The sequence below is a fragment of the Sinocyclocheilus grahami genome, unplaced genomic scaffold (genome assembly GCF_001515645.1).
Source record: "Sinocyclocheilus grahami isolate Dianchi unplaced genomic scaffold, SAMN03320097.WGS_v1.1 scaffold390.1, whole genome shotgun sequence".
NCBI lineage: Eukaryota > Metazoa > Chordata > Actinopteri > Cypriniformes > Cyprinidae > Sinocyclocheilus > Sinocyclocheilus grahami.
Genome location: NW_015505569.1, coordinates 633,159 through 643,158, shown reverse-complemented (window position 1 = coordinate 643,158; position 10,000 = coordinate 633,159). Strand labels below are relative to the sequence as shown.

Genomic DNA, 10,000 nt, shown 5'->3' with positions numbered 1-10,000 from the left:
TGCACGGAATATTTAGCGCTCCCTGATGTTCATCTCGCCTTATTCTGGGTCCGAATAAAACATCAGATCATGCACAGACTCTATATTAAATCTATATTTATTCACACCGGCTCTTGAAAACTTCTATGCCAACACACTTGCCCGAAAAAGTGCAGGGGACGAATTTACGTGATATTAAAAGTGGGGGGGACACGTCCCCCACGTAATCTACGCCCCTTAGGTTTAGGATTAGGGTTACTTGCATGTAATTATGCATAATTAATTGTTATTATAATAGTAAGTGCATGTAACGTGTGTAACAAGCACACCTTAAAATAAAGTGTTACCATTTTATTTTTACTGTTTACTTTTTATAGAAAATGTGAAGCTGGAACATGAATTTACACATGCCATTAGCATTACTGTAGCCTGCTGTATTGCTGTTTGCTATTTTAGGTGTGGAAATGACATATTTTGAGTTTTGATATTTGGAATATGGTCATTGTGCTACTTTGGGCACTACTTTAACCAACAGCCAATCCAATTTAAAAACAAAAGCTAAATGCTGATGCTAAATGTCAGTACCATCTATGTTTGTATTGAATGTGCTTACTGCACAGTTACCGTCGCTAATTTCAGATGGTTACAGTTATTGTTTTCAATAGCCAAAAAAAATAAACATCTTATATATACTTCCATTCTTTCTTGTTTGTTGCTTGAAGAAGAAAAAAAATCGGAATTGGCCAGTTTACTAGCAAAAAATCGGTATCAGAATCGGCCATGAAAAATCATGATTATGCATCACTAGTTAATCTATTATGCTGAGTGGATTTAGCTCCAACACACCTGCCTGGAAGTTTCTAATGATGCTGGAATTTGAGTTTCAGTATTATATTACAGCATCATCAACAATGCATTTCCACTCATGCTGCCACAGATTGCCGTAGACAAAAAAAGATCACAGGCCCAGTGAACTCAGAAATCCTCTCTGTTACACCATAAACAGGTTCATCTTGTTCTGTCTCTTTGTCTTTCAGCCTGAAACAATCTTGTTACTCACCATCTGAATAGAGACATACTGTATCCTCCTTAGACAAGACGAGTCTTTGCAACACGTACGACCATTAATTCTGGGTCAAAGTAATGAAATAACATTTGTCATTTTGCTATTTCAATCATTTTTAGAATAACATGTTAGACTTAATATACTAATGTATACGATGTATAATTTAGGAGGTTTTGGAATTTAAAGAAGTGGTCGCCATGGATACCATGCATCGGCTGTAAATGTATAGTGGCAGATGTAATAATATCTTTTCTGCCCTGCCTGTCCATTTAAATGGTTCACAATACCTTTGTGAACTTTGTGTTCATTTGAGTTAAAGTGCAACACACCCTAAAGAGAAAAAGAACCTCATTGGCTTTTGCATGTATCGTCCTCATGCACAATTTTCCTGCATAATTCTGACACAAGAGAAAACATGCAAATCAGTGTCGCAAGCAATACATCACAGTTCATTTGGTCACACTATTTTTAAATGAAAGATGCACCAAACTTTTTTGTTCATTTTACCAGCAGACTATTACTAAATATTACAGGAGAAAGAGAGAAAATAAACAAACAAAAAAAGTACTTCAGACACAGCAGTCTAGCCATGGAAAGATCCATAAACGAAGTCAAAATAGAAATGCATGTTGTTCTGTTTATTATAAGCACATGCACTTTTGTATGGAGGACTAAACCTGCAAAAAGTAAAAATAAATAAACACGCAAATAAATAAATAAATAAATGTGTGTATAAATAAATAATTAACGTGTGTATACATACACACACATATTCTTGTTTAAATACATATATAAATAATAACCTGCAAAAAATAAAAATAAATAAACACGCAAATAAATAAATAAATAAATGTGTGTATAAATAAATAATTAACGTGTGTATACATACACACACATATTCTTGTTTAAATACATATATAAATAATTAAACGTGTGATAAAATATAGGTTAATAAATAAAATAAATTGGTGGCCAAATGGAAAATGTTTAAGGAAATGCTAAACTCATCCTAACTGTTTTCTTTTAATCACTCATTTATTTCTGAATGTAGTTCCGCATTTATTTTTTCCTCTGCACAGCATGCTAATGAGAACCCTGGTCTTGGTCGGGTCTTGTGATAGGGACTGGTGAATTTGATCTGAAGTCCCGTCACGTAACCAATGGCAAAGCCAAAGACTCCACCCAAAATCATCATGCCCCAAAAATGTAAGTGTGTCAGTCGGTTAAACTCCAACAAGTTTTTCAGTTCGCCTGAAACGACAATAAGTGGAATAAAAAGTACACTGGCATTGAGGTTGTTGTAGTAGGAGAGCTTCCAGATATTTCCATCCACCACCGGCAACACTTTTTTTGTGTAGATGGCATTGAGAGATACACAAAGGCTGGCAATTACGCCGAAAACGACGCCCGTCCAAGAAAGTGAACCTGCCACAGATTCCTGGTCCACACCCAGCCAGAATCCACCTGGAGGCAAAGCACAAAGCACATATCTCTTTTGTGTTGATGAACGGGATCTTCATAGTCGCTGTGACAGGATGAAAAAAAATGTAGTTCCTGGTTGACAAAACAACTATTTACTTTCAGACCAATGAAGGATAACCAAAGTCATCTGTAAAACAAATGCCACTTTTGTTTCATATACCTAGAATCAGCACTGTCCAAGCACTTTTTGCAGTAGCTGAATTCTCATTAACTAGGTATGAAAGCTGGTTTCCGCCTTTTATGGTTCGTTCACGTCAAGAACGATAACTATAAAGATAACAGTAGCTTTTTTTTTTTTACAGTCCTGTTCCGTATGCACATATACTACTAACCCTGAACCAAACCCTAAAACGGTAGCACTTTATTGTCACAGTCCTGGTCCACGTGTGCATACTATGTACTTATTATAGTAATTACAAGATCTATGTACTAACTCTGAACCTACCCCTAAAGCTAACCTTAACTTGGTAGTTACCTTATATTACCCAGTACTTTCTTAGGTAAGTACACTGTAAGTGCACATACTTTAAAATAAAGAGCAACCCCTAAAACTAAGCTTAACCCATGTAGTTACAGAACTTAATTAGGTAGTAAGTGCACATACTTTAATATAAGTGCAACCAAGATAACTATAACTACATTAGCATTCACATCAATGGACGGTAATGTTGTGTTTATTTTAAGCCTGTGCTGCAGATATATCATTACACGCTCAAACTCTTTAAAGGTGTATGGATTGTGATTGGCTGTCAAAAGTTTTAATTGTTCATCAGCTGGAAAAAAAATATCATCTGCGATTTTAAATTGCAATTAGGAAAAATAAAGGCTTGTTCACATCAGGAACGCTATTTTATTCTATATTTTAATGATTGTTTATTCTAAATGTGCACTGGATATATAGTTGCATGCTCAAGTTCTTTAACGTCGGGTGGATTCTGATTGGCTGTCAATGTTTTAATGATTCATTAGTTCAAGTGTTTTGAATGTGATTTCAATCATATCGTCTGTGTCATTATTGTTATAACTGTGGTGTGGACTTACTACTCAGAGAATTAGAATGATTATTAAAACATTATAGCTATCATTCTTTAAAGATTAATTAATGTCGCAGTTCACACCAACACATTATAATTGCATGCTGCCATTTTTATCATTCATAAGCTGAAAAAAAAAGCCAGAAAAAAAATCCCTGAAAGTGGTTCCAACGATATCGTTCGGACTTCCCTATGAATTATCCCAGATAGCACACGTACGTCTGCAAGATGTCTGTTAAAGATCTCTTCATCTGGAAAGCATCTGCTGTGTACAAACATCTGATAGACGTCTATACAATATCAGATTTACATCCTAAACATCTTAAAGACATCTTCTAAATGTCTATTTGCCATCTGATAGGAAACGTTCTATAGATGTATTGCAGATGAGGAAACACTCTAAAAAATACATCTTGCAGATGTAAATGATAGACGTCTCCATGCTGCACGCCGTGTGCCATCAGGGAGAGCTACAGAGTTACATATAAGAATGTGGGTAACCGAACACTTGACGGCAGCCATTGACTTCCATAGTATTTTGTTCCACACTATGGAAGTCAATAGGGCCTTTCGCAGCGCGGGAACCTTTTCATAGTACCAGAACTAATTGTGGAACTACCCACTTTTAAAATCGTCCCAGTACTTTAGTACTGTACATTCAGTTCTGGAACTAAAGCGTTGCGAAAGGCACTAATGGCTACCGTCAACTGTTTGGTTACCAACATTCTTCGAAATAGCTTCTTTTGTGTTCAGCAGAAGATAAAAACTCATAGAGGTTTGGAACGACATGAGAACGAGTAAACGACAGAATTTTTATTTTGGCGTGCACTGTCCCTTTAAGCGGCTGGTTCTCACCTAGAATGACTCCGCAGCACAGCACCGCGTAGAAGGACGTGGTCTGCTTCAGAACCGCGTAGGACAGCAGCACGTTAAACACGGTGGAAAGCGAGCGGCCCACGGTGTAGAAGGCAACTCCCACATATTTCAGGCACAAGTTGTTGAAGGTGATCATGCCGATGAACACGACGGTCAGCGGCAAAACCTCTCTGGACACTCTGAAATCAAATTTCAAAGACGGGAAATCCACGAACCCTGGGCATAACTTCGAGAGAAAGTGCAAGATCCAGCACAGCCCGACGCTAACAACACACTGGAAGAATGTGATGAAGACAGGCGCGTCCAGCTCCTTGCTGTCTAGCAGGTAGTTGTTCAGGAAAACCATGGAAATCGAGATGAACCAATAAAGAGCGACAACCGCAGCGATTTTGCTCGCTTTCAGGATAAAGGGCTCCTCTGCGTCCGACCGAGTGGCGTCTGAGAAAGCCATTCTTAATATTCTGGACCTGTGCATGGTTCAGGAATAAAGCAAGAGGAACAATGCAAATGCACATTAGTTATTTTATAACAACGGCAACAATAACATTTCGGTGATGCTCTGCGCTGGCCATGAGTAACGCGAGTGGACTTCTTAAAGCGATACACTCACTCATGTGTAACATCATAAAACTGCACAAAATCGCATTTTACGATGAGATATGAGCTGCAACGATGTTTATAGATGCAGGAATAAATACTTGAGTGAATAAAAAAAAAACTAATATCATTAGAGCGTTTTCATATTAAGTTTCCTACTAAACGGTAATAAAATCACCTCGAATTTTAAGGTTGTAGTGTTTAGAAAACGACAAAATATGTGCAGATTTCATGCTTGAGTCTCACCTTCCTGGGCATCTGACATTTGCTTGCAACTCGCATTAAAGCAGGAAGTGTTTTTAATTTTTGACTCCTCCTTTCTCTTGAGAAAATCTGCATTCTCAGAAAAAAAGGTACAATAGTTGTCACTCGGGCGGTATCTTTTCAAAAGGTACACTTTTGTACCTTTTAGGTACTCATATGTACACTTTAGGTACTCACATGTACCTTTAAGGTACCATTATGCACTCTTTTGGTACAAAGGCGTGCCTTTTTAAAAAAAAAAGGTACCGCCCCTGTGACAACTTTTGTACCTTTTTTTCTGAGAGTGTACCGTAGTACCATAGGTATTGCGTTTTTATTACAATAGACAAAGTAACACTTTATTTTAAGGTGTCCTTGTTACACATGTTACATGTACTTACTGTTATAATAACAATTAATTATGCATAATTACATGCATAGTAAGTACATGTAGTTAATTAATATTACGCAGTACTTAAATGCATAATTACACTGTAACAGGGATGCATTAAAATAAAGTGTAACCCAAATTATTATTGATTGCGATATCTGTCAGTGCAGACTTAAGTCACATTAAAAAGGAGATAAAGAAGCACAAGGGGTTTGAACTCGTCTAACACAGAAAGATCATTTCAGTTTTATGTTTACAATTTTTTTTTAATAATTTTAAAAGCGTTCGGCCGGGGTGGTATTTCTAAATCTGGATTTATGTATAAAAAAAGTAACTTATTTTAATACTATTTACACAAATGCTTCTTAAATTAGACAATCTCCTAAGAAACAAGGGGGTAGCACAAATATTTTCAGCTGTTAGGCTACCAGTTGTGTACGTCCTTCCAAAGTGTCTGTATAAAATTGTCACAAATGCTCTACTTTTTCCTTTTGGAGCTACGGGAAATAAAATGCATTTACTCCTAATTTCGCATGGTGCTTTTAAATGGTGAAATATGCAAGTTCTCCGGATAATATCCTCAGCTAATATGCCAATAGTGTACTTTTAATAACTTTATTGTGATATGGAAGATAAAACCAACGACATCAAGTGTGACTATGTTGATGTAACTCTTCAATGGCTCTCATGTGTCCTAAACACATTTAGCTACTTTTGTAATCAAAACAAAATATTAAATCTAGCATTCATTTAGTGTTTGAAGTAAATAGACCATCAAAATAAATTAATCTCTGGCTCTGGAAAGGTACAGATGTAACATTTTAAAAAATTATTTTATTTAATTTTATGTTTGCAGGGATCTCTTGTGTATTTTCATGCCGAGAGGACTTTTATTCTGAAGCTCGGAAAGGGGCGGGGCCTGAGAGGGTGGGTCTTTACTTCCGGTAGTGAGCTTCGCTGCTGCATATCGATAGATTCAGTGCATTCTGGCGTAAATATAACTACATTTTGCTTATTTGGAGAATAAGTCAGGTCTTGTCCGATATCTAATAACATCGGAATGGCAACAACAATTAGCACACAGCGGGGACAGGTAAGAGGTGGTTTTTAAGTAACGTTACAGTCTAATACACGCATCATGCTAGCTTGCGTAAGTAACGTTAGCATAAGAATGATCTTTCCCAATAAAAACAAACATCGGAAGTCGCGCAGTACAGAATTACCAACGCACCAGTATGCATATATAGCTGTTACACGATGTTACAGCTCGAGTGGCGTCTAAACATCACAATGTTTGATGCATGCTAACGAAAAAGACAAAAATATGCCTAGCAACTCAACAGTGCGTTTATTTCATCATTTACTTGAACGTTGTTCTTTGTCGTAAATGTGTTATGTAACGACTAAATGCGTTACAGTTTGTGTATTACCGTGATGGACGCTAGTTTTGAGATGTTATGTTTAGCTGCTCGTGATTTAGCACGCAGTTCTGTAACCGGATGTTGACGCAGGTCGCTTCCTGTCAACAACAATAATAATATGGACCCTTTTCACATTTCCGGGTTTCTCAGCTGTAGGGATGGGCGATACCTCTTATTTTGTTTTCGATCCGATACCGATATTTTCAAGCCCAGTATCGCCGATACCGATACCTCTAAACTAAACTGATCTTTTAAATTATTAAAAGAATATAATCAGTAATTATACTCGCTTAATATTAGGGTTTAAAGCCATGTTTTTAACATTTCATAGGCCTTTTTTTGTTTACACTGTCAGAAATAAAATATGCTATAATTGTATTTTAGCCCTTTGCTGGGACGGTAACCTCAAAGGTGCAACTGTACCCCTAAAAGTGAGCATATTAGTAACAAGTATGCATGCTTTAAGGGTAGAAAAGTTACATAGGTGCACCTTTGAGGATAGCCTACCTCATGAAAAATAAACATGGTGCACTAAAATGTATTATTATCACCATGATGCATTTGTGGTTACTGCAGTTTTAGTACAAATACTGTGGTGAACTGTGGTTACTGTAATAAAACCATGTGCATGGTTCAGGAATAAAGCAAGAGGAACAATGCAAATGCACATTAGTTATTTTATAACAACGGCAACAATAACATTTCGGTGATGCTCTGCGCTGGCCATGAGTAACGCGAGTGGACTTCTTAAAGCGATACACTCACTCATGTGTAACATCATAAAACTGCACAAAATCGCATTTTACGATGAGATATGAGCTGCAACGATGTTTATAGATGCAGGAATAAATACTTGAGTGAATAAAAAAAACTAATATCATTAGAGCGTTTTCATATTAAGTTTCCTACTAAACGGTAATAAAATCACCTCGAATTTTAAGGTTGTAGCGTTTAGAAAACGACAAAATATGTGCAGATTTCATGCTTGAGTCTCACCTTCCTGGGCATCTGACATTTGCTTGCAACTCGCATTAAAGCAGGAAGTGTTTTTAATTTTTGACTCCTCCTTTCTCTTGAGAAAATCTGCATTCTCAGAAAAAAAGGTACAATAGTTGTCACTCGGGCGGTATCTTTTCAAAAGGTACACTTTTGTACCTTTTAGGTACTCATATGTACACTTTAGGTACTCACATGTACCTTTAAGGTACCATTATGCACTCTTTTGGTACAAAGGCGTGCCTTTTTAAAAAAAAAAGGTACCGCCCCTGTGACAACTTTTGTACCTTTTTTTCTGAGAGTGTACCGTAGTACCATAGGTATTGCGTTTTTATTACAATAGACAAAGTAACACTTTATTTTAAGGTGTCCTTGTTACACATGTTACATGTACTTACTGTTATAATAACAATTAATTATGCATAATTACATGCATAGTAAGTACATGTAGTTAATTAATATTACGCAGTACTTAAATGCATAATTACACTGTAACAGGGATGCATTAAAATAAAGTGTAACCCAAATTATTATTGATTGCGATATCTGTCAGTGCAGACTTAAGTCACATTAAAAAGGAGATAAAGAAGCACAAGGGGTTTGAACTCGTCTAACACAGAAAGATCATTTCAGTTTTATGTTTACAATTTTTTTTTAATAATTTTAAAAGCGTTCGGCCGGGGTGGTATTTCTAAATCTGGATTTATGTATGTATCGCCGATACCGATACCTCTAAACTAAACTGATCTTTTAAATTATTAAAAGAATATAATCAGTAATTATACTCGCTTAATATTAGGGTTTAAAGCCATGTTTTTAACATTTCATAGGCCTTTTTTTGTTTACACTGTCAGAAATAAAATATGCTATAATTGTATTTTAGCCCTTTGCTGGGACGGTAACCTCAAAGGTGCAACTGTACCCCTAAAAGTGAGCATATTAGTAACAAGTATGCATGCTTTAAGGGTAGAAAAGTTACATAGGTGCACCTTTGAGGATAGCCTACCTCATGAAAAATAAACATGGTGCACTAAAATGTATTATTATCACCATGATGCATTTGTGGTTACTGCAGTTTTAGTACAAATACTGTGGTGAACTGTGGTTACTGTAATAAAACCATGGTTATTTTTTTGTAAAAGGCTGCGAGGCTGTTGCACCCCTAAAGGTGAAACTTTAGCATGTTTTTAGAAGAGAGAACCATGTCAAATTAGAAACTCAAAAGAAGATATTTTGAAGATTGCTGGTAATCAAACAGTTGGTGGTTGTCATTGACTTCCATAGTTAGGAAAAAAATACTATGGAAGTCAATGGCAACCACCAACTGTTTGATTACCAGCAATCTTCAACATATCTTCTTTTGTGTTCAGCATGAGAAAGCAACTCGTACAGGTTTGGAACGACACGAGGGTGAGTAAATGCTGACAGCATTTTCATTTTTGAGTGAACTATCCCTTTAATAATGCTTTTGGTTCAATTGAAAACCAGTATGTTCTCCATTATTAGCATTATTTATTTGCAGATTCATTTTTAAACATTATAGAATCTCTTTATGAAAATTCTAATATTTCAATTTCTTACCAGGAGGCACATCACCCTGATTTTCCATGCAGCGCGAGGTTAAACAGGGTTGCTCCAGGGATGTTCTCTTTATAATGGCTAAAGAAATGCTTTCTGTCTTTATTAAAAATTCACCCATAGCTCTGTTGTTAGAGGTACTTTAGCAGTCAGTAATCACTTGAGTTGATCAAAGAAACAATGACTAGTAATTACATGTAAAAAGCGTTTTTTTGTGATTCTGACGTAGGGCTGTACGATTAATCGAATGCGATTGTCATGCGCATTTTGTTAAAAAAGCCGGTTCTGTAATCAGCAGGAAATCATCATCACGTGCTTTCAGATGGAGCAGCATTTA

General features: G+C 36.3%; 2 protein-coding genes across 2 annotated transcripts in view; one reads left to right on the top strand and one right to left on the bottom strand.

The window, feature by feature from the left end:
- Positions 1-5,315, bottom strand: part of LOC107550174 (GDP-fucose transporter 1-like) — an 8,732-nt gene extending 3,417 nt beyond the window's left edge. Inside the window, exons 1-3 of the mRNA XM_016231411.1 lie at positions 5,281-5,315; positions 4,417-4,904; positions 2,140-2,509 (exon numbers count right to left, since the gene is read on the bottom strand). Of these exons, the coding sequence (XP_016086897.1) occupies positions 2,140-2,509; positions 4,417-4,888 (842 nt within the window). The 5' untranslated portion in view covers positions 4,889-4,904; positions 5,281-5,315. The remainder of the gene's footprint in view (positions 1-2,139; positions 2,510-4,416; positions 4,905-5,280) is intronic.
- A 1,249-nt stretch (positions 5,316-6,564) lies between these two features.
- LOC107550181 (toll-interacting protein) overlaps positions 6,565-10,000 on the top strand; it is a 9,686-nt gene continuing 6,250 nt past the window's right edge. The window contains exon 1 of the mRNA XM_016231420.1: positions 6,565-6,761. Within this exon, the coding sequence (XP_016086906.1) occupies positions 6,729-6,761 (33 nt within the window). The 5' untranslated portion in view covers positions 6,565-6,728. The remainder of the gene's footprint in view (positions 6,762-10,000) is intronic.